General features: G+C 39.1%; 1 protein-coding gene across 2 annotated transcripts; it reads right to left on the minus strand.

Moving 5' to 3' along the window:
* Positions 1 to 3,621: 3,621 nt before the first annotated feature.
* On the minus strand, positions 3,622 to 23,470 carry PIWIL1 (piwi-like RNA-mediated gene silencing 1). Of its 2 annotated transcripts, none has more exons than XM_010581741.1 (20): positions 23,390 to 23,470; positions 20,336 to 20,457; positions 19,509 to 19,645; positions 17,762 to 17,976; positions 16,531 to 16,652; positions 15,785 to 15,865; positions 14,711 to 14,908; positions 14,219 to 14,330; positions 11,901 to 12,021; positions 11,148 to 11,265; positions 10,872 to 10,986; positions 9,706 to 9,893; positions 9,034 to 9,106; positions 8,500 to 8,700; positions 8,079 to 8,182; positions 7,527 to 7,597; positions 6,839 to 6,992; positions 5,778 to 5,903; positions 4,491 to 4,638; positions 3,622 to 3,738 (listed from the first exon to the last, which is right to left on the minus strand). In XM_010581741.1, exons 1-20 carry the CDS (start codon positions 23,468 to 23,470, stop codon positions 3,622 to 3,624), a joined length of 2,604 nt encoding a protein of 867 aa, XP_010580043.1. The 2 variants fall into 2 exon arrangements, with proteins under 2 accessions (XP_010580043.1, XP_010580042.1); XM_010581740.1 differs by having other exon boundaries at positions 19,509 to 19,634; positions 20,307 to 20,457.
* Positions 23,471 to 25,357: the final 1,887 nt, after the last annotated feature.

A 25,357-nucleotide genomic window follows, 5' to 3' on the forward strand; every position in this document is an offset into this window, starting at 1 on the left:
GGTCACCTACGTCACCTATGGGTTCTGGTAGTCCCGGGAGAGGCAGGGATATGTCCTCGAAAAAGAAAAAGGGGCTGCTTTCCAAAGGCAAGAAACTACTGAAAAAGCTTGGTGCAGTGAAATGATTCATGTACTCCTGGACAACTTGTAAAGCTTCCAGTCTGTGTATTTTTTTTTTTTTTTTTAAACGTCAAAACTAGGGCTTTCATGACTATGCAGTACAACTTTACCAAAACTTTGCATTTTTAAGTCTGACATCAGTAGAATCATGTGAATTGCTTAATCAAAACAGCAAGAAAAAAGGAAGTGGATTTCTTGTTGCAAATATCTTTTTTTCTTAAAAAAAAAAAAAAAAAAAAATTGTGGGATTAAGACCAGAAGAACATGGTTTTATTTGAAGTCAACTCAACACCTGCAACTCCATTGGATAAATCTCAGCCTTTAGTCTCCTTTAACCATGAGTGGGGGGAAGAAAACTATTCATTGAGTCCTGGTTCAGAGAGATCACCCCACTGTATCTAATCTTTATCATAAGCAAAAATGGTCTTGAAACTCCTAGTTTAATCAGCCTTGATGTTTTGCCTTATTAATGCACAATGATTTGTACTGTCTAATAAATATACAGCGTATACTTTGTATGTACTGTGTATTCAACTGTCTTCATATTCCCTAAAACACGGTAATTTAAGATCAAGTACTATGTTACTGACTCCATTCAATGTCTGATGTAACTCCTGGGAGTTTGAAAGTGCTGTGCAAAATGCTTTCTTTCTGTTTTTTGCTGCTTTTTTTTTTTTTTTTTCCCTAAACTAACCCCCTTGTATCAAATTCTTTTGTCAACATTTTCACTAAACTGAAATCAGATACAGTGTAAGTTATTCAGAGACTCACCCAGTTTCAACCATACAACTTCCAGTTCTGGAGTTCCTGGTTCACTATTCTAAATTACCGGGGGAAAAAGCCAGACAAACAAACAAACAAACAAACAACTCTACAACAAAAAACCTTTACTCCCCAACTTTTCTTCCTGCGGAGGTACCGTCCTAAGTTAAAAGGTATTTTCATATTGCTGATGTCAGATTCAAGATGAAGTGCATGTCTAAAGTAAAAAGTGAACAACTGTGTTACATACACAAGCCGTAGCCAGTAAAAAGGCTACAACAGGTGATAATCAAATATTAATTGCAATATTGGCATCTCAAGAAAAAAAATCTTACACATTGATGGCAGTCATTGGCTGTTACTATTTTGTAATTCTTGTCCATTTGTAAATTGTTTTTACTGTTTATACATACTTTTCAGACTGCCTTTCTTTTTGTAACTTATGGAAGGTTTATAAATGAATGATCAAAGCTTCCCCATTGTGTCTTCAGATAATAATGTAAATTACTGTAAGATACCGTGTGCTAGATTGTAACATTTAATTAAAGAAAATAACTCGCCTAAATTTGTGGTAAAGTACTGTGTGGGTGTGTGCATGTGTACAACTGTTGTGTATTATATTTTATATAAATAAATAATTTGATATTTTGTAGAGTGCAGTACGTTTCATGAATCTGCTATATCAGCTGCTTGATCATTGTGTTAGCCTTCCCTCCCCTTCTAAAGGATTAGACACAAAGGGCAAGATACACGCCCAGGGAGCAATTATTAAGCATGCAGAAATGGTGCAGGCTCTGTGTTCAAACACTGCACCCACGTGGAGAAGGAACAGTCCGCACTGACCGTTTCCTACCTTTCCGTAGCTGACTAAGGAAACAGCTGCACTAGCTCCGCTTCTGCTGACCTCAAATGATAGAAACCAGATCAGAATGAATACAGGTATAAATAAGTGATACGTAACTAGGAAGAAATACAAAATCCTAAGCACTGAATAGGGAAAGCTACCACTCTATGACATCAGAAAGACCAAAATATTTGCCAAAACCCCCTATGCATCTCTTCATTACAAATTTCATGTGGAAGGAAGAGGTTGGTATAGTTCTCTCAGACTAGGAAAGAAAAAAAACTGAACTGAATACAAGTTACAGAGCTCCCTCATTTTTCAGAACTGTCAACAGCTGCTGGAGTTTACTGTAGAATAGAGGCTTATCTAAATGCAAGACTCCAGGAGCTTTCCAGAGGTAAAGAATGCTTAGAAAGTTATGCTAGCATACATCACAAAGTATGTCCAAAGCCCAGTCTTGAAATACGTACACAAATACATCTAACACAACCCAATGAGCAAGGATTACAGCAACAACTTTATTTAAATCTCACAAAGAAAAGGAACAAGCTCCAGAACAAGTTAGTTTAAAAAAAAACAGCGCTAATCCAGATTCTTCCATGTGCACTAGTTTGACTCTGCGCCTGGTAATGCAAAATCTGAAATCAACTTTCATCAACACAACTGCTACTTGCTTTACAAATTAAGCTATTCCTGCTGAACAGTTACCAATGAAAATCCTAGAAGTACAATACAAACCAAGGCCTAAGCACTTCCCATTACTTGGAACTGCACAACCAAAAAAAAAACCCAAACCATTAATAGTAAAACTATCTACTTTTTTGCACATCAGTGCACTGATACTCTTAGTTGGAAATTATTTTTCTCATTTAACAACCATGCAATTAAACAGTGTCAACCAAGAAATTTAGTTCATTTCAGTTATGAATTTGCAACTGAAATGATTTACTCATACTGTGTAGTCAATATGAAGTTACAAGACTAAGAAAAAGCATGTCAATAGGATAGTCCACGCTAAGTCACACAGCCCCCATAAGAGCATTCAAGCTTAGTCAAAGCCATCGCTTTTTGTGGAGAGAATACTGTAGCCGTAGATAATAAAGGTGCTCCTATAGCTGTGATAAGATACAGAAATAATTTTGCCTCTGACACTCATTCCTGAAACTCTGGTACACACAGAACTTCCTCCTCAGCTATGCCAGTTTGAAAACATCCCACTTTACTTCCCTCTGCTCCTAGGGGAGACACAAGTGAGCACAAGACAGTTTCTAGTTAGTCTACAAATCACTTACAAGGGCAAGTATTAAAAACTCTTCCACAGGTTTTGCAGCGCTATTAAAACAAAGCCTTGATAACCAAGAATGTCTGATAGCCTCTTTTTAAGATATGAAATAGTTCAGGAGACGAAACTTTGCCCTCATTTTAACAGCCAAGAAAAACAAGGAAGCAACAATTGCATTTTGAAAAGTAAAAGTGTAATGTGCTAGCTGAAAAAGTTTGGATTTTGGTCTGTATAACTATATAACTTGTATGCTAAAGATAATTCTGTGTAAGACTTCCCCAAAACATAAATAAAAATAAGAACAACTAGTAATCTTTTGTGAAGAATCCCAGAAATGCTTTAGTAAATAAGTTAAAAAAAAAAAAAAAAAATAGTCATTATAGCAAGCAGAGACCTATTCAAAATGCAGATCTGCTATCTCAAGCTTTTTCCTGCTACAATGAAAATAAAGTTCCACAACTGCACATACACGTCTCTTAAGAAAAAAAGAACAAACAAACAACATCAAAACAAAAAACAAACAACAAAAAACCCAACCAAAAAGCCACACAAAACCCCAGACAATTCTACATTCCCAGGAACTATGCTACTTTTTTTAGCTGGTAACTCAACTTCAAAGATAGTAAAGTCTGTCTGAAAGCAACAGGTTTGGTTCTCTGTGAATACTCTGACCAACAAGGAAAGCCAGTTTATGAGCATATTGGCAAGGAGCAGGTACTCTGATAACACCCTGCAGAAGGGAAGAAAAAAAAAAAATTATTTTCAAAGTAATTTAAATAAGCATGCATTCACTGTAACAAAGAGAGTCCTGGAATTCAAGCCTGGATACATGTAAAATTTATGTTCCCTATAGTTTATGCCCATTTGTAAAAACATTACATACACTGAATACATTAAAAAAGCATGCTTTATAGAAGAGCAGATGCAAAACCACTCCCAACTCTATTCCCCTCCTCAATTCGAAAAAGCCTCTTACGCAGGTTTACATTTGATGCTGGATCTCACAGCATCAAGGTGGGACATGGGTAAGTCGTGAAATATTTATGATTACCAAACTGACAAATCTAAAGCCCACCTCAGGCATGACCTCACTGTGTCCTGATCTTGGTATGCAATAGAGGAAGCTTCAAGGGAAATGGAGGAACACAGTTCCATCTCCACACAAAGAAGTATTTCCACAGGTGAGAAATAATCATTTCAGTTTTGCTTTTGACATAGAATTTGGGAGTAATACTCAAAACAACAAGTATTTACTAGTAAGAATAAAAATGACTTTAATCTTCAGACTTTAGAGAGATCATGTAATTATAAAACGTCTAGTTCTCAAACCACCACTCTAGGTCAAGACGCATACTTGCAGGCTTTTTGGATCTGCATGGGTGTTTTAAGGACACCTTTTTCTACCTTCTTGTGGGTTGTTACTGCATAAAGATGCACAATCTTAGAAGAAAAATATTATCATTTCCCAGAGGAAATACTTACCGACCAGTTATAGTACATGTGACAAAGTTTGTAGGTTAAACGTTGTACGTGATCTGGTTTCAGTTTGCCTGTGTCATAAATTACGTTGTAATGAGTGGGTGCAACACAACCATTTCTCACTGCCTGACTCACAATAAAGAAATCATACCTGTAATAGAAAAAACAAAACCCCAGAAGTCTGATACAGAAAGGGCTGCTTTCCTTAGAAAAATGCAAATCCCCAAGAATTTGTCTGACTTATTTTCTTCAAGTCACTTTATGCATATTTGAGTAAACTGCAAAAGTATGCCTATGGTTTGGTCACAAAATAATCAGTTTCCTCTATTTCTGAAAGGCCAGGACATCTGGAAGAATGTGAATAATCTTATTATATGGAACAGGTCTTAAGACCGTGAAGATCTTAACCATTCATCATATACAGTCTTCCTCCTGATAACTACCCTGCACATGTACTTAGCTTATGCTCCTCATTTACTCTCGCACCCTAAGCGATGTTTGGATGTTTGTCACCTATTGCAACACTTGGGACACCTACAGCCAGTTGGTAAAACAGAAAACAAGAAAGGCAAAACTACCTATCAGAACTGTGCGCTGCCACAGATGACTGCACTGCTCCCTACGCGCTCCAGCGTCCCTTGACCGAAGTCAAACCTTTCATCATATACTGAATATGCTTTGCATTTCCCACATACCTGACCTAAGTGCCATGGAGTGTGACTTACAAAAACGTTCATTAACAGCTAGCAAGTGAAGTCAATGAGATCTGTGTACATGTGCTACCTACACACAAAACTGTACAATTCTGAGTCTTCTTCTAGTGACTTCCTGACCACCAAAGAGTATTTCCAACACTGGCTCATAAAATGCACCCTTACAAAGTAACAAAATTTATGTGCAATGTCACAACTACAGCCAGACAGAATTTCATTTCAGTTAAGGACAGTTGGGCAATCCTATCAATAGGCATTCATTCGGTACTAAACCTTTAAAAAATCAAAAAAAGAAACACCAAAAAGTGAAAGAGAGACACGCTTAGTTAAAAGCGTATGTAATACTCTGATATATACAAATACTGCATATTGGAAACCATGAAATATTGCATAATGAATTAATGAAATTTAAGCTTGTCCATTTCATCTACACAGTCACTATAATTTCTTTTCAAACGGACAGAAGCGTGGAAAGCGTTCTTCTACTCAATCCCACAGTCAATTTAATATCAGGTATATTTCCTTTGTTATCAGGTTGCCAGCAAACAGAAGAAGTGTTACCTCTTTACTAACTTACCATTCCGGTCTGGTAACCTCCACGTCAACAACAGTACCAGGGGGTGGGTTTTTAAGTGCTCCACCACACTGTGCAAAGAACCTGGTATTCACTCGTTTCTTCACAACTATTACAGTAAGTCTTGGACTAAAATAAATTAAAATAAAAGAAAAAAACCAAAACTATCCTGAAAAACTGCTCTTAGAGTATTTCAGGAGCATATTCTCTAGAGCTTCAAATTAAAAGCAATTTTAGAGTTCTCCAGGGCATTAATTTCACATATAAGTATTCACCAATCATTGATTTAGATTAAATAGGACATTGTTCATAACTTTAGATATTTAGTTTCAGGTGCAACTTTGATACTATTTCTCACCAATCCAGCTTATATTTAACTTCACAGGGAGACACAAAACAGACCAAAAAGGGATCTTCTAAATAAAGATCTGATTTCTACTATCTCTCTACCTCATCTTTTCATATAAAAAAACACTGTGTTTTAACAGTATTTTTGGTAAAGAGCAAGCCATTAACAGAAGCTAGACAGAAGTAAGCACTTCAATTCCTACTAGCTATAATTTGTTTTGTGCCCCACTTGCCTGCAGCATCAGGAAATATTTTCATTTTTCAGAGCAGATTAAGAAACCAAGTCACTGCAGTTGATAAGTTTTAAAGCAGAATGTTGAAAACTGTGCAGAACTAAGTGACTGGACAATAGATAGTCCTTTCAGAACTGGGAAGAAAAAAAAATGGACCTACTAGACACATGCGATAGTAATCAAGCTGTGATCAACCAGCAGGAAAAAAGTATTAATTACCACATGCATCAAGAATGCCAAAAGAGTATCTGTGTATACGTGTGCATTGAATACTCATGGTGCATGTACTAAAAACTTTTCCTATTATATTACAAGTTAGGTATCTCAAATCATGTAAACAATCATCAGAAAAGCAGTTATTTGAGCTCAAGTAAAAATAAATAAGGATGAAAAGATGACAGAATCTTAATCTGTAACCACTTTTTGTATCCCAGTGTGTATTTTCTTGCAGTATAAAAAGGGTGTTGGCAGAAACAAACTTACTTGTAGTCTTTTCCAACACTCTTCAAGCAATCCAGAAATTGAGGCACTTCGTAATTAACCAAAGTATTTAGTTGTCCATCTCCTACACCATCACGATACACAATAATACGAGACGGCAAATAATTATTCCACTTGAACCAGTCTCTTAGAGCAGCTTAAAAAAGAAATAAAAAGAGTAAAAGCTGTTAGCTATAATGACAATTCATTCCAAAACAAAAATGGACTTTTATTACTGGAAAAACAGCAGTAAGTTTTGAAACCTGAGATCTTCAATCTTTCAGTAACTTGAAACAGGTATGCATCATGATACACAAATGCTACCTGCAAAAAGAATTCCGGTTTACCTGTGTACCTACAAAAAAGAAATAACCTAAGAAGATTAGCTACTCCGCTGGCCTCTCACACAGCAAGGAGCTGTCATCCTTTAAATCTGTCTGCTTTAAAGCATTCTTTGAAGCGCGTTGATAAGTAGTATTTAATTATTGTTAAGAAACACGGGAATCAATGAAAGAATGTACACAAAATGCTATTAATTTTCAGCAATATTTACAACCATGTTTTTAATCTGTTTTTATTTAAGTGCAACTTGGTAACACCTCCCCTCAAGGCAGCTGAGGAGGTGTGTTTTGAGGAAGCTAAACTGTCATTCGTTAGATCTGACTCAACAAGGCGGAAAGCTTTCCCTTACTTTGCAAGCAGGCTTTGAGCCCATCCACAAGTTCTTGCCCACGACCTTGAACAGCACAGCGGGAGAACCACCTGTGAAGGACAAAATAAAAGATGACCTTCAAAATATTTCCCAGGCTTACTTCAATGAAGCTATTTTTAAAATGGCTATGACCACTTAGTCTTTATGGCTACTGCAGGTCCAGGCAGTCAAGCAAGAGTTAGCATACTATAATAATATTTACCTCGCAAAGCCCCTGTGGTAGACAAATGCCTTAGTGCCACGTGCAATTCCTATCAAAAAACTTTCGCGCAAGTCAACTCAAAAGGCAGAAAAGCCTGTCACCCCAATGCCCTCTATTCATCTCAGCCTTTGCCCCACCATTTGCCCCCTCTCCCAAGCACTGTGGAAGAAGGACAAGGCTATTCCTTAAGGGATGTAGTGGAAAAAATAATTCATAATAGTTCTTATTAACAGTGAACAGTAAATCAACTTGGACATTTTCATGATGGCCCACTACTTTTCAGTTAAGCGAAAGATTTTTATTTTTTTTCTTTGGCATTCAAATCTTACCGTGTCATTGTTTGATTCAGGCTAGCAACAAATCCTGCAATTGACTGCTTTCCAGATAAAGTGTCATGGTAACAATCAATTCCCACAACCATTACCTGTTTCAGCTTAAAAGGAATCAATACAGAACGTGTATTAGTACATGAAGATATGCCAAAGCACCTATCATCTCCATCCTGTCGTGCAACAACATCATGACATAAGCTGTGTGGTTTCAGGACGCTTAAGTAAACCACAGGCACTGAATTCTTGAATTAAATGTCTCCTTATGTCATATTTAACTTCATGCCTCTTCTCACAGACACAAAACAAACTACACAGAGAACACTCGATTTTCTTTTTTTGAGGAAAAAGGCTTGCTTTTTAAATAAGGCTCAATAAAAAAAACGGTTATAATTTAAAAAAAAAAAAAAAGATTACTTACTGGGATCTCAACACTCCAAAGTTCTCCACCCATTTTACAGTTCATCTGTAAGGCAATTTTTGTTGCTATGGCCATAGCCGTCTGAGGCTTGCTTAAAGTGCGAGCAATCACACATTGACTTGGAATGGGACAATCTGTACATAAGTATTTCTTGATAGCATCATATTTATCCTTTCGGGAACTAGACAAAACACAAACTGCCTTTAAAGAAAAAAAATGTTTTTAAGAAGCTGCATTCTCAGATTTATGTAACAGTTGCAGTTCTTTAGGAAAAGTTTCTTATACTCAAGAGAAATATTCAAGAGTTGACAGTGAAAGAAATACCTGGAAAGTTTTAGTGTCTATACTTCAGAGCCAATTACAAAGGCTCTTTTCCAGAACAATACTCAGTCTGGGGTTTGAACAGGAGTATGAGAAGGCATGTAGTAGATATGCAGGAGCCGGGAGTTTTATTTCTGAGAATGAATCCCACTAGTCTTAAAACACCAATTACAGAGATTAACATGAATAGAAATTATGGATTCAAATACATACTATGTTTGTGTCAGGGGTAACACTTTGCTGCAAAACCCTTAAATAAGCTTCTGTTCTATCATCTACTTCAATCCTGAAAAGGAGAGAAAAAATGCTTACAGAAAAAAAACAACAGCTATTGAAACTTGAACAAAAACATAAATGCTCATTATGCACCAGTACTGTATGAAGTGTCACATTTATAGCTAGTAATAGACACACAATATTCACACATCTTGAAGATTAAGAGGAATCACCCCCAACTTAGGCTTCAAAGTGCAATGAAATTCAAATTCAAAAGCAAGCACAGGTACTCAAAAGAAGATATTTGCAATGAGAACAAATCAGAATATATCCAAAGTCAGCAAGAAAATACATATTCCTTCTTGTACTAAATATAGCTCCACTTGAGAAGGTTTTGCTCAATGACTATATGTCTAATACTGTTTGGTTTTGGCATGTTTTAACCCTCAGAGAATGCTCTCACAAATAAAAGCATGAGTAAGAAAGTTAGTCACTAGAGAAAACAGAACAATTTGCATACTGATAGCAACTTTGTTTTATTAAAAATCTCACAGAAATCGGTAGTGTGACATACTATACTATCTCCTCATTTAACAGCCTAAGCAGGCTAACAGATACACCTTAATAAGTATAAAATGATTTTTCCATCAGCTTTCTAAGGACACTTACATGGTTGCCTTGTTCATTCTGATGCCCATAGATGGTGTGACTTTAAACAGATTTTGAAGTAATGTATTAGCAGTATCATAGTTGCGCCGTGTGTATATTAATAACCAGTTGTCCAGAGGCTTTGCACAGATTAAGGGAGCTCCCCTAGTTTCCTTTGACCAATCAGCAAACTGAGGATTGTAATTAAACTGTAAATAAGAGATGGTAGAGAAAGAAAATCAACACTCTACCAAACAAGCTATACCACAACTACTTCCTAATACACCTCAGGAACAGACTGTAACACTTTCGCCTAGAAAAAATGACTTGATTTTTATCTGTTCTTTTACTGCTGTTGTCACTAACTTAAAATAAGCTCTACCTAGCCCTTTCATGAAATCCTACACTCTTCAAATGTTTCATTCATAATTATGCAAAGATACTTATGATTTTTAGCCCAGATAAGTTGTTACTATTTGCTGCACAGATTTTGTGCTATAAAGACATAGCTGTTTATGTATTGACATATTTTTCTCCCATTTTTCTTTTTAGTAAGGTAACTTCTTGAGAAAAAGAAAAGTACTATTATAAAGAAGATATCAGAACATTTCAATAACAAGAATAAAAAAAGCTTTACCAAATACACAGATCCACAGATCAAAATACCATAAAATGCCCTTTTCCATCTAGCATCCATTCAAAACAAACAAAAGATCTCTACTACTGAGCAAATATATAATGTTTTACGGCAATCTATGACTTAATTGAAATCTAAGTTATTCATACTGAAGAGTCACCCCATGTTTGAGTGAACAGATACTTTATGTGTTCTATCTCCTGAACTGAAATAATTGGTGGCTTTTCATTTGAAAGCCTTGCTATTTTAATAAATGGAAACTAGTTAGAAACGTCTCTAGTCTCCTATCTGAAATGACTTTGTTTAGAGAGAGGGACCTTTTTGCAAGGAAGACGCTATTGTAATGCAAGCCAGAAAAATCTTCAGGGGGTTCTAAACAGAACTTGTAAACAATTTAAGAAGTTTGCAAGTCTCCTGTTTGGACAAAGACTTGTGTATAACGTTTTCACTCATAATCCTTCATTTATAAACCAACAAGTAGTTTTTCCTCCCTTAAGAACTTGCTTCATTAGTGAGAGATCCAGAAGACTTTAGAAGTTGTTTTATTTACCACATTTCCTGATTGAAGGATCTTTTCTCCTTGAACAACTCTTCCCGTAAAGGATAATAAATTAGAATCAAAGCTTAAACCCCAGTCTCGGAGTTCCTTCTGAACATTGTCATCTCTGTTTAAAAACAAGATTTAAATTAAAACAAAGAAATTTGTTCTTGCTGAGACTTTTCTTTTTTAAAACCAGTAAGACTTCCAAAGTTTTGTTGCAAGAAATAAGTTTAGCATACAAATTTTTCATGACAAAGAAATACCGAAGTTATTAAGGTAGCATACTTTTGGATGTAGTCAATAAGTTTCCCAATTTCACGTTGCCTTTGCTCAGGTGGCAGTCGTGTATGAACAGCCAAGTCCTTCATCATATTAAAATCATTACGCATCTTCTCAGTTAATCCTGTTAACAGCAAAATCTTTTTCTGAGTAGAAGTTAGACTAAGGACTAAGAAAAGTAAACTTGCAAATCATGCAGATTAACTATGCATGTACTGCAGACATGTAAAGTGGTGTCAGTAGTGATCAAGATTTTCAGCTGCTCCGTGTACATACATTCCTATCTGCACAGAAAAAAAAATTCTGGATTTTTGCACTTGAGAGGAAACCACACAGGACATGCAGCTCTTTATTTATATTTCCAAAGCAAAAAAAACCAGTGCTGAGATCGACAGATACTCACTTTGCACTAGCAGTATCTCAGAGGAAAATACCCATTTCCATATCTTACAAAATTATCAATTTACAGTAAATTTCTCTTTTTCAACAAAAGTTCTACCACCAAAAAGCTCCACAAGTTATCAGTGGGCCAATGTTGAACACAATACATAAAGACTATGCAATATCGAAACACCTCAAACTTTTCAGCCTCATTTAAATATCTAATCTTTTAGCTACAAAACTTGTTTCTAAGCTCACATTTATACAAAAAAAAAAAACCATTTCTACTTAAGTTGGCAAGAGGCTGCTGTCAAAATACCAGTTTCAGTAGGCATTATGGTTTGACAGATGCTTTGATATGAAAAAATGCTACAGTACCTGTTAGGAAGCACAGCTCTGGAATTAGAACCACAGGTCCTGGCATGATGGTCCCTCTCCTCCTCCTAGACTGACTGATCAAGACAGGCTGGTTCAAGTCAGTAATTTCTTGATTATATTGCTGTATTAAAAATATGTATTGTATGTTAGTTTATTCATAACAAACACTCACTTTTCTTAGTAATAATGGTCACTTTAGAAAATGAGTATTTTTCCTAAAACAAAACAGAAGCAACAAGCAACATTTTCCAGTTAGCACATCTAACTTGAGAGGAACTGGTTTTGTCAGAAAAGGTCAAACAGGGAAGCCCTATTCTCTCTATTGGTGCCACCAAATTATTGAGTTGTAAGTGACAACAGAAACAATGCTTCTGCCTTGCTTGAGGCATTATCGCTCAGAGTACCTAACTCAAAATTAGGGTGCTCATTCCAGTTCAGTAATGGACAAGGTTCCTCCTCTCTAGAGCAATTTAATTCAAGACATCACAAGAATCAAACAAGATTCCAAGTGAATTTTCTGAAATTTAACCCTCCCGCAACTTCTCCTTGCATCTGGCAAGGGTTGGTCTGCCTAGCAATTGCTAATTTAGTTTAGAAAAAAGAAAAAAGACACAAAAAGGTGACACAAGCTGACAGTCAACAAACATACTTCATAGTTTGACTTTTTTTTTTTCTGAAAGAGAACCACACCTCAGAGATCTTGGATCTATCTTATCTCAAGGATAGCATTTACAAACAGAAAAGTGAGATCACACAGCAAAGGCAAGAAGGCAGAGAAAATTTATCATTTATAAACTCCATCCTGAACTAGAATGGATAATATAAGTTTTGCTCCTAGCTTATTAAGTCCCATCCTGTTTTACAGTTGAAACTGATGTGCAGAAAGTTACAGTTACAGTGGTAGGCCTCAATGGTAAAGAAGGTTAAGCTATGGAAGACATAGATAAACTTTGTTTCAAAGAACCAGAAGTATCAAAGAGTAATTTCTCTTAAGATGACTGTGCATATATTCCATCTCCAGTAAACCATCAGCAAACTTGCCGAGGGTACACTCTGCCCCATCATTCAGATCATTAATAAAGATGTTAAACAGGACTGGACCCAGTATTAACCCCTGGGGTACGCTGCTAATTACTGGACTCCAGCTACGCATCTTGGCACCAATGACCACCCTCTGGGCCCGGCCATTCAGCCAGCTTTCAATTCACTTCATTGTCTGCTCATCCAGCCCACACTCCACCAGCTTCTCTACAAGGATCTTATGGGAGACAGTGTCAAAAGCCTTACTGTAGTCCAGGTAGACAATATCCACTACTCTCCTCTCATCTACCAAGCCAGTCATTTCATCACAGAAGTTTATCAAGTTGGTCAAGCATGACTTTCCCTTGAAGCCATGCCAACTACTCCTGATGACTTTCTTGTCATTCACGTGCCTGGAAATGGTTTCCAGGATTAGCTGTTCCATCGCCTTCCCAGGGATCAATGTGAGGCTGACTGTCCTGTAGTTCCCTGTGTCATCTTCAAGATAGGAGTGACATTTGATTTCCTCCGGTCCTCAGGTGCTTTGCCCTACCACCATCACTGTTCAAAGACTATTAACAGTGGCCTCACAATGATGTGAGCCAGCTGCCTCTGTTACTTGTAGGTACAACCCATCAGGGCCCATGGCCTTAGCTATGTCTAATTTCCTCAAGTATTGCCTGACCTGATTCTCTTCCACCAACGCTGTCTTCCTTGCTCCAGACTCTTCCCTGGTCTCTAAGGCCTTGCTAGTAAAGACTGAGGTGAAGGCAGCATTCAGTACCTCACCTTTTTCCACATCCTGTGTCATCAGGGGCCCCAACTCATACATAGCAGTGGGGTCAAATTTTCCCTAGTTTCCCTTTTGTCACTTATGTACTTACAGAAGCCCTTCCTGTTGCCTTCAACATTCCTGGCCAGATTCAATTCCAGCTGGGCTTTGGTTTAACCTCATTCCTGCATGCTGGGACAATGCCTCCATATTCCTACCAGATTACCTGTCCCTGCTTCCACCTTCTGTATGCTTCCTTTCCGAGTTTTCCCAGGAGCTCCTTGTTCAACCATGCAGGCCTCCTGGCATTTTTGCGTGACCAACTACTCATTGGGATGGACTACTCATGCCAAATCATGCTGCATAGGTTACTTACTGCTCTCAGATTACATAGTATCCATTAAAAATAAAATTCTATTAAAGAAAATTATGAATTACAAATCCATGCATCATAAGTAAACTCTAACAATGCTCTAACATTTCAAGTTAAAGCATAATGCACATGCTGACAGTTAAGTTTCCATACCCTTTTGTAGTAGTCCACGTAGCTGATCTCAGAACCATCTGCTTTTCTAAAGGTACACTGTGGATTGACATCCCAGTCGATGTCATCAACTCTGTATGTTCTGTTATTGTACCTAAATAAACAATTTAATCAGTTGGGTTTTTTTAAATCTTAACTCAAACAGTAAAGAAATAGAACTGCAGGATGAAAAAGTTAATAGCAATACTCATGTAAGAGGACAGTTTTGCTCTTAGCAGCAGCAGTAACTTCAAGTTTTCAATTGTAACAGGCTATCAATTCTACTAAAAGCTAAATTGTAATAAACCCAAATGAAAACAGAACTAGTCCAATATGTACTTCCTGCTTTTGTAAATGCTGTCACCTCGATTAGTTTGCTAGCTTGACAATGATACAATTTTCATGCTTTCTGATGCTTCATTGTATACTTCAGGACATGGAACATCCCCCAAAATAAACAGATCTCTAAGACGACAAGAGTCCAAAGAGACTTACTTTGTAAGAACAATTAAACCTATCAGCTCTTTAGCACAGGCATCTCTAAATCTTTGCTCTTCAACCTGGTAATACAGACTGTACATAAAATCCAACACTGTTTCACTGCGAAGAACCTTATGGCTCACATCTGTACATAACATAATGCTTTCCTCATACTGGAGGATAGAACTTGTGAAGCCCGGCCAAACCATCAACCTGCCAAAAGAGAAGATACAGAATCTTAACGTGCTTTAAAGCATCTCTATTCTCACCCCTTGAGTTATTTCTGTCCACTTTCCCAGACACTAGAAAGTAGTCAAGACACAAAGAAACCATTATCCAAATATGAACAAGCTTTAAAGATTGAATGATGTAACAATATAAATGAAGTGAAAGAAAGGATGCCTCAAAACGTAAGAAATTCATTTCATGCTATTAGTCTTAAATATCTTACATACAAAGTGTATAGTTATTCAAGACACTTTAAAGAGAAAAAGACCAACAGTTTATCTAGTAGAACACCATCCAGTTTCTTCCATCAACCAGGTTACATAGGCTAGGTTAACGGCAAGGAGTACATCACAGCCATGCAATGGGGCCCCAGTCAAACTCAAGCTCAAGCTTACTAACTTGTACAACAGGCCTAGGGCTAGCCAGAAGCATCAGTCACCTTGTACAGGATCCTGGCAGGGAACAGGGACAAGACATGACAGCTAGAAATAGGTGCATTCCAGAACTACCCATCCAGTGGGGTATGGCCAGATATGAATTTAAATGGCAGATTAAATGGCCTTCAGAATGAAGGCTGGACACTCCTGAGCTTCAGAATTAAAGCATTCAGAGATCTCAGCCTTACAGACATTTAAGCAAGGTTTCTGATATTGGAGTAAAATGTAATAGCAGAACACACACTGATAACGAGTAATGAGATCTTACACATAGAAGAACCTAAGTTAGGAGAATGACGTCTCATGCTTCCCAGAAATACCAGGTTTTAAGTCCATGGTTTTATTACATGATAAACCACCAGAGCAATATCAAAATGTCATCCTTTCCCCCTGCACCCCTCCTAGAGTATCCTTTTTGCCAAACCTGTGATTAGGGATGTTGATTGGGTCACTGGGGTTGTAATAATTGCGTCCAATCTGCTGCAAATTCAACATCTTCAAAAGCCTGGAAGTTGAAATATGGATGTCATTTACCATTATTATTCAGCTTATCAAACTACGCATGGTCCCATCCCTCTGCACAACCTCATTTTTTTTTACCTGACTACAGAAAACAGTCACAAATGTGAACTTTTGATTAAACTCAATTTAGAAAGGCCCTGAACACTTATTAATGATAATTAAACAGCTGAGAATAAGTTAGCATACAACCCACCCCTTCACCAACCAGCTGAAGGTAGCAGTCTAAACAAGCTATGTTTCAGATGAACCAGGTAGTCCAGGTACCAAGTATACATGGAAAGACTACAGCAAAAGGTGTAACCTGCCAGTCAGAGGTCCTGCACTCCTATTTGCTTTAAGAGGCAAATCCACAGACTCAAAAGGAGGGCGGAGACAGGACTAACTGCCTACAACAGTTAGCACCCCAGTGTGAATCTGCTTGCTCATAGAAAAGGTATAAACATTTCATGCTAGCATGTGCCAGAAACAGGCATATAACTGCACATTAAAAAGTTGCCAGATGTGGTTGGCCACATAATAACAGTAGCCTCAAAGGCTTAAAAATTTACATTTGTAATATTGATTTGTAGTCCATTCTTTGGAAAGGAAAAACTTAAGTCAGATATTTGTAGAATGACTTCTTATAAAGACATAACTTGGACAGCAAACCTTCTAAAAATGATGTTGTAAAATTGCAGACATGTAGGTGAAGTAGGTGGCAACTCATTAGTCAACGTGATTGTTATCTTCACATTCTCTCCATTTCGAGTCCTACTAAACACTTCAGTAACCTGAGAAAGTGAAGTTAAGTTAATAAAACTAGAGGCAAACAGGGCTATTCTGGACTTTGCTCCATTAATATCAAATTGGACTTGTACATTAAGATTCTAAATAATAATTCAAGACTTAGCTGAAACAGGAATTTGATTTCCTACTACGACTGTAAACTACAACCTAAAATGTTTCATTCATTTGGGTGAAGACGACTAATGGAGTAGAATGCAGGCTATCCCCAAAGCAGCTGAATTCAAGATGAAGACAGGGAGATCACTTACCAATTACCATCGCAGGAAAAAGACTCAGCTTGAGGAAATAAACTTAATATATTGCCTATTAATATATATTTAATTACTGATTCAGGTACTGGGACGCAAAAAGACGAACTTTAAAACACAGAGTGAAAACATCTTCCCCCTCTCACTTGTGCAGGCTCAACTTCACTCTGGACTCCTCTGCCCCCTCTGTTAACACAACTGGTTACACTCAACCCCTGCAGTAAGGCAAGCGAGTGGCACAAGGGGCGGAGGGGGGTGGAAGGGAGGCAGGGGTTACCAGCAGTACATGGCATTTTCCCTCTGCTCCTCCTTTCTTCTCAGATCTTTCTTCTGCTCTGGCATTTGTTCCCCACAGAGGTGCCATCAACTCTGCTGATGGGCTCAGCTTTGGTCTGTGATGGGTCCATTGTGAAGCCACCTGAAAATGGCTGCATACAGCACAGGGCAGCCCCTAACCGCTTCCCACAGGGGCCACCCCAGACCCCACCAGCTACCAAAATCTTGCCACGTACACCCAATACATCCACATTTCAGTTACGCTGGATGTTAAAAACCAGAAGTTATGAAAAGATATAAGCAGAAAGAAAACTAAAGGAAAAATACTGTCTGTGCTAACCACTTCTGTGCAGAGGATTATTCCAGCCTGTAGAACCTAAGCATTAGAACCAGAAGTTTATTACCAAATTTCTCTATGCAAGTAAATTAGCTTATATTAATATATTCAATCCAACTAAATGTTGCTCATCAGACATCAATTCTCTAACTTCACCCAGACCAGTAAGAAACAAGTAGCATCATAAAATACAAGTCAAAATAAAAAATAAAATAGTGTTCTTGTATCACACCTTTTTCCCTAGTTTTTTTGGCAAGAATAATATTGATCCATCAAATGCATGTGTCTTTCCAATTAGCTCTTCATGCTGAAAGAGCAAAGCTGATCGAAGACGGCGTGCTTCCATCTCAGGACTATAGCCAACATGGTACTGATATAAAGCCCACTGGGGTCGAGACGTCAGACGAAAGTAATTTGTAGTTAATTTTACCATAATACCTGAAGAACCTAAAATGAGAGGCAAACATCTTAGTAGTCACAAAATTTTACCAGCAACAGCTTTGACAAATTTTAAAAAACTAAGGCATTCAGACAAAGATTAGAGGTCAGTTGTGTTCTACAACTGTTCTAGCTCAGTAAGCTATAGGAAATGCTCACATAGGCATAGTGTTATCATACACACTAACCCACTTAGAGCTTTTTATAATTCCTTCAGTTGTCAAGAACACTCTTGCATCAAATGAGATAAGCATTTAGATCAGTAACCTGTCTCCCAAAGGGTTAGTACCAGGTACTAGAGATGAATTTCCACCAAAATATAAACTTCCTTTGTGAACAAATTAATCTTTCTTTACATGAATTATAAACATAGAACAAAAATTAACAGTATCAATCACTAGAGATATCCACGCTCCCATTCATATGGGACAAGATGACATTTCTTTTGGTATTTCAAGATTTTTTCAAATAAACAAACAAGCAAACAAAGACGACAGTAAGAACTAGCTCTAGATCACTCAAAGTATTTCTTCCCATTTTTTCATATGTCATTTCAACTTCTTTTAGACTTAAAGACACAAGCCTAATACAAAAAATACATTGCAGATAATTATGGATCACCCATTTTAATTTGGTTTTCATTACCCATTTTTTTCCCTATCTGAAATACAACACCCCAGATGAAAACAAAAAAATCCTACCACATACAAAGCATGTATATTATACTAGAAAACTGTACAGAGCTATGAACAGAATACAACAGGCCGGCAATACAGCTGCCTACAAGGTATGACAATCCATGATCTAGCATCAGCATAGCTCTAGATAGAAAATCTAGGTGAGAAAGAAAACAACTATACTGCTTCTGGCCCAAAGTGACTTGAGCAGAACTAAGACCTACCATCCCTGGGCCTGTGGCATGCTGCACTTATTCAATTAAGCAAAAGTGGACTACAGTTGCTGTTATATTGTTGTGATGTCTCACAGAGTCACTTGCAATGCAAAACTATTACCAGCACAGAACCTGCACTGTTGAACTTTAAAAAGGATTGCGTTCTAGCAAGAAGGCAGGACCATCATGACAGTCTGCTTTTACTTCTTTTCATATGCATCATTTCCTCTCAAGGGAAGAAGCATATGACCTTTTATTTAAACCAAAAAGTTTCTTCAGAAGAGGTCTCAAATTCCACATTTATTACAAATCTTTATAAATTTGGTTAGGTCAATGTGTTACAAACCAGAACTTCTAGAAGCAAACCCACAGAGTCCTGCTTGAAGAAGTGCAACATACAAGGATCATCATTTATGTCTAAACAGTTGCAATTTAAAATGCTACACAACTTCTGCCTGAAGCAGTATGCCATCAGACATGTCATCTTACTGCTCCTCTTCAGATATCGGGAGCAACTTATATCTTTTTCTAGTACACTATGATGATTTTTTTTTTATTTGGCTCTCTAGGGAATACTAAAAGCAGAAACAAAGCAAAACTGTTTTTCATTTCAACTTACTTATATGTCTATAGTCTAATCTGAACATACCAGTTTTTGATTCTTGAACATGTTCTATGGCTTGCCGAGTATTTATCCCAAGGTCATGGAAATCTCTGCGACGTCCACCCCTATCTGCTAAAGACAATTCTTGAAATCCTGCAGAAATCTGTAATCCTATTGTTTTGAAATTTGAGGAAAAGGAAGAATTACAGTCAAGTCTTATATACAAATAAGAATTAAATACAACTCAATTTTGAAAGTCAGATATATATCAAATCAAGAGAAATCATGAAATACTAGGTTTCAGCTTTTACTATGTAGTGAATTAATCTTAAAATAGCATTCAGGTAACACATATTAACTTCATAAGATTTACAGACAGTTAACTAGTAAGCAAATAGAACAGCTCACTAGCCAGATGAAAAAAAGATGTAAACCCTCCAAATCAATAATCTCTTCTGCAAATACAAGGAGGACAGACCTTTCATTTCACCTCCAGCTGGCACCAAAAAGTTTAAATACACTGTTATCATAGAATCATAGAAATTATGTGAAATAGGTAAGAAAGTTTAATTTCCTTATTAAGACTCAAGAAAAATAATGAAACATCAAAATGAAATGTACTATTGATATTCATGCAGTTAATTGTGACAAGTGCCATCTAATTTATTTTTTTAAACTATTTTGATAGAGGACATGGTACAGATGGAGTTGGAGCACACTGAAGATAGTTTTCAAAATTCCTGGTTCAGTTATACTGCACCTTAGAATGACAATAACATCATCACAAGGTATGTACAGTGAACTTTGCTCTTGCGGGCAATGAACTTTTTCACCCTTTCTGACCTTCTGGCCTTCTCCCGTTCCGGCCTTGTGGAACACTCTGAGAGCCTCTCTGTCGTCCATGGCCACCAGGTTCTTCTGATACTGATGGAGGAACACGTGGCTGCTGAGGTTGCCGATGGCCAGGTTGCTGACTTGGCAAAGTTTGTTGAACCTGCAACAGTTGGGAAAAACTTTTCTTACTGCAACTGCAGAAACAGCATACTTCCAAGACTACAGCAAAACAAAGTCACTACCCAAGTACAGAATGCTCGAATATCCGAGTGTAACAGTTGCTTAAGTTTAAATCTTTCTTCCTATATTAATGAGCAGAGTTATTACTCTGTACTTCAAACTCCAAAATAATGGGGTTCAGGAAATTTTTTTTGTCACTTAATAGTCATTAAACTAGTAGCAAATGCAAATGTTCTCTTTCCAAGCTCTAACTAAAATTTCTGGACTTCTCATTTTTAACAACCCCTCTGATACTTCAAGCAGCTGACTACTTATTTTATAAAACCAGCTTTTGTAATTTTAGTGTCTAGTGGATAAACAGTATTAAGAAGTGTCATGCCTGGAAGAACGGCAACACACAACCTTTAGCCATGAGCAATCCCACAGTTCAGAGTTTCATGTTACCAGATTACAGTCTGCCCCACAAGTTAGTCCCTCCAGGAATAATCAAGTTCTCTACTTCAAGTGTAAGCAAGCAAGAGGCCAATATCAAGGATAATCATGAAAGCTAAGCTAGAGAGCCAGCCTGGCTCTGTCTTGCCCTACAACATAGCAGTAGGAACCCCCTGAACCAGTGTCACACAACCTGCCAGCAATCCATTGCTGGAGTTCCTCCACTCCTTTGCTCTCAGAGCTCTTGGTACGTGTCTTGTAATTCCCATATGCACGTTCTAACACTGAACACAGGATCAGTAACTAAGGAGGCCCCTCTGTTCTTATACTCTCCACCTTATTTTTACACATTATAAGATCTGCAAAAGTACACCCTCTTAAGAAGTCTGTAAATACCCATAAGCACTACTGCAAAGATTGAATGTACACAACCCTAAAGAGTATATGTCAAAATTATCAGTCCAATACTATCACAGTAACAGCATATTATCACAAGTTTTGTGCTCCCTGAGTATTCATAAAAGTAGTTCAGGAAAGATCAGTTCTGCTTTGGCGCTCTCACTTACATCCTATCCTTGCCCCCAAAGGAAGTGGCAATGTCACATACATGGATTCTCTAGTCTGACTGCTAGGCACTGAACCGCTCTATTCTGAGCTGACTATATTGCTTTCCCATCCATTAAAGGATCAGAGCAGAGCTCTGTGTCAAGTCATAAACTGAAGGAAGAGTTTATACTGGAATCAGGTTTACTGTATGGCTGGGGGGAACGGGCTTTTCAACAATCTCATTCTTCAAAGAACCACAAGATAATTCAGACTGGAAGAAGCCTCAGGAGGCCTCTAGCCCAACCTCCTGCTCAAAGCAAGGTCAATCGCGAGGTCTGATCAGGTTGCTCAGAGATTTATCCCATCTGCAGGGATGCCGACTGCACAACCTCAGTGGGCAACCTGTTCCAGTGCTTGACTGTCCTCATCATGAAAACATTTTTCTTTATGTCCAGTCAAAACAACGCTTGCTTCAATTTGTGCCCATTGTGTCTCGTCCTCCCACCATGCACCATTACAAAGAGCCAAGCTCCGTCTTCTTGGTATCCTCCTTGCAGGCTGCAGCCTCCGCATTGGGAAGGACTTCCCAGGGACTGACCAACCTATCCTCTTTCCTACCACTGCAGCAAGAAAGATGACGGGGTTGTCAGGACATTAGTAAGGAAAGGTAGGCCCCTGACCTCCTTAAATCCCACTAATGCTTTTTGTTAAAAGCCTCAGTAATAAGAACTTGGTGTATTACGATACCTCTGTATCAGTCCAGTGTAAAGTCAAATGGTATGGTTCACTTCTACAATATATGGCTAGTTGTTCCCATCTTCCCCTGTGATCAGCACAGATTATGTTCTCACTTAAGCCGAGACAGAGCACATGCCTAAGCCTCATTTTCCAAACATTTAATATAAACCCTCTTATTCATTCCACAACCTCTTTTCAACATGTCTTTGGAAATGCTTCTGGAACTAACCCTCTTGGAGGGAGATACATGCAGTCTACATGGTAGAACAGTGGCAACCTATATAGAAAATAAGCCAAAATGGACTTTTCTCCACTCAGACTGCATCAATATTCACAGTCCATGTAAAGTACCTAGCCTTACCATTTCCTTTACTTTCCTCTTTACCCACAGCAGAACACTGATACCACCTCCTGACTCCTGCTAACAATTCTACTGAAGTCAGAGAGACCAAGTTTGAAGTAATCAGGTCTCTCAGGTTTATAAACTCTGTTCCAGGTTCAAGAGGTGCATCAGTGCTACTGCTAATGCAAGATGCATTTCACTATTTGAGAAACAGAACTGAAAACTACCTTCCATCATGATTTAAACTCATCTGACACTGGCAAAAAATGGACTAGGAACACTCCTCCCACCTAATCACATTCTCAAATGAAAGATGATTATTAATAACTGACAAATTTGAGGAACTGCTTTAAAAAATCTCCACATATGTGGCAATGGCTGCAAATACAGAAGTATCAGCCATTTTCAAGCTACAGTTTGACTAGGGCATATATGCACAAAACAAGCCCTAAACACTAGTTCAAACGCAAAGACAGAAAGTCCTTGATATTAAAATTAAAAACATGTCAGGACACCTGCCGGACCCAGGTTCTGCCCAAATACGCATCAATAGCAGCAGCAGCCTAGTATATTCTGCATCTCTGCAGGGTATCATAGTGGACAAAGCAAGCTATGAAAATGCCTACCTATTTCCACTAGCTGTTTTATGACAACTGTATTATATAAAAGTACTTGTTTGTAAGCACACAAGAATTTCCTTAATAAAAACGAGTTAATACAACTATACACCTGACATAATATATACATACACACATATATCATCTAACATATATACCCAATATTAAAATAGGAAGTAGTTGAGCTATGACATTTCAAAGCCTTGCTGCGCTCATTAAAAAGAGAACCAACTTACAGGTGCGGCTCTTACAGAAGGACTAGCAGTCTCCAGTGCTGGAGGTCTTCCTCTTGCTCTGGCTCTAGCTCTTCCTGTCATCTTCTAAGACAAACCACCTACAGCATTAGCATTCAATCTTCTCCTTCCCCCATCCTTATTCCAATAAATATTATGAGCAGCATTATTGCATTTGCCCTTGTTTAATTTCAACTGGTTCAGTAAAACATACCCTCCTCTGCAAAATTCCCTGCTCTTGGATCTGCACACTAACACAGCCATAACAAGCAGTTTTACTTCTTTTTCCCAATTTTCTCCCCCATCCCACTGGATGGGGGGGGGAGTGAGTGAGCGGCTGCGTGGTGCTTAGTTGCTGGCTGGGGTTAAACCACGACACAGCTTCTTGTAGTCAAGTTTGAACCCACTGGCACAGCCCACCACAAATTCTGAAGCTGTGAAGAAAGTCGACTAGATTGGAGAGCATGGCAGGATCCGCAACCTCAGCCAAGCATTAACTCAGGGCCTACTCACGTTACTTGCAAGTTACACTTGAGACCCAATGCAGCCTAATCTTTAACGTTGCCCTAGGAGCAGCGCAGGCTTCACCCAAAGCACATGCCAACCCTTACCGCTTGGTCAGCTCCCTGATGATGCAAACCAGCCCCAGAGACCTGTCCGTCGTGCCCCCCCCCGCCCCCCCCAGCAACCTTCCTCTCCGCGTGGGCTCAGCGTGTCCCTCCCCACCCCCCACCGCCAGCCCGGCCGAGCCCTCGGCGTTACCTCAGCCTGCCCCGGGCCGCCAAAGGGCTCTCCTACCGCCCCAGCCACACACAACAGGCCGTCCTCTTCACGACGCCACACGACTTTGTTCCCGCTAAGGCCAACAGCCACTCTCGCAGCCGACGGTGCCCGCAGGCCGGTCCCTCGGGCACAAGAACCGACCGACGGACCGACCGACGCCCGCCCCTCAGGCCCACCGCGCCGCGCGCAGGCGCACACCTCCTGGGCGGCACGCGCTGTGGGTGCAAGGCGGGAACGCGCGCTCCGCCCCGATTGGCTCCTGAGGCCCGAGCGCTGCCGAAGAGACCCGAAGGGCGGCGGGCGGAGCCGAAGGCGGTCGGACCGGCCGCTCGCCGTCAGTGCTCACCCCCTGCTTCTTCGGGCTGCAGACGGAACTGTGGCTGGGCCTTTCCCCTCATAATGCTGACGCGCTGTTCTCCGCGTGGTGAGGTTCGGGGGGTCCCGTCCTCGTCCTCCCCGTCAGCCCCGGCGGCCTGTGGAGAGGGCGCTCGGCGCCCCCTCAGGAACGGGCCCCTCGGGCCTCACTGCTGCAGCGGCCGCGGGCAAAACCGGGCCCCTGACCGATGCTGGTCACCTGTGGGAGAGGGGAGTTTTACCGCTAGGAATTATTTCCTCTTGGTGCCGTTCCTTGCTTGAAAAGTGAGTTAACCAGAAGGTGGAGCAATAAAACAAGAAATCAAACCCTGAAGTTGTTTCAGCGAAGGGCTGCATTCGTCAGCAACATCCACAACGGTGCCGCTTGAACTTCTTGCTCTTTTCCAGAGGTGTACAGAATACGGGCAGAAGTTATTGGCAATGGACGCGATGTGCGTAGCGTGGAAACTGTTGGCAGGAATGACTTGACAATTCGACTAAGCATCAACAGTTCAAAACACATAAGCAGCCATCCTTCCGTTGAGGTAGTTCTTCAGCAGGCTAGCAATCAAATAGAAGAAAAAAAAAAAAAGGCGCCTTTTCCTAATATATCAAGGCTGATTCAATTTTTATGATTGCTACAGAGGATCACAGCTTGTATTTTAGATACTTCACAACAGAGCTAGCAAATCTTATGACTTGGAAGTAAGCGGCCTTAAGTGGGAATCAACTCCATAGCAAGCTTTCCCTGCTTCTGTGGAAAGACAGGATGTCTAGACAGCACCAAGGCTCCAGTGCATGTTTCTGTTGTTTTTAAATGTGCCTTTGCTTAAA

Source organism: Haliaeetus leucocephalus, unplaced genomic scaffold (assembly GCF_000737465.1).
Source record: "Haliaeetus leucocephalus isolate CR32 unplaced genomic scaffold, Haliaeetus_leucocephalus-4.0 Scaffold802, whole genome shotgun sequence".
Lineage (NCBI taxonomy): Eukaryota > Metazoa > Chordata > Aves > Accipitriformes > Accipitridae > Haliaeetus > Haliaeetus leucocephalus.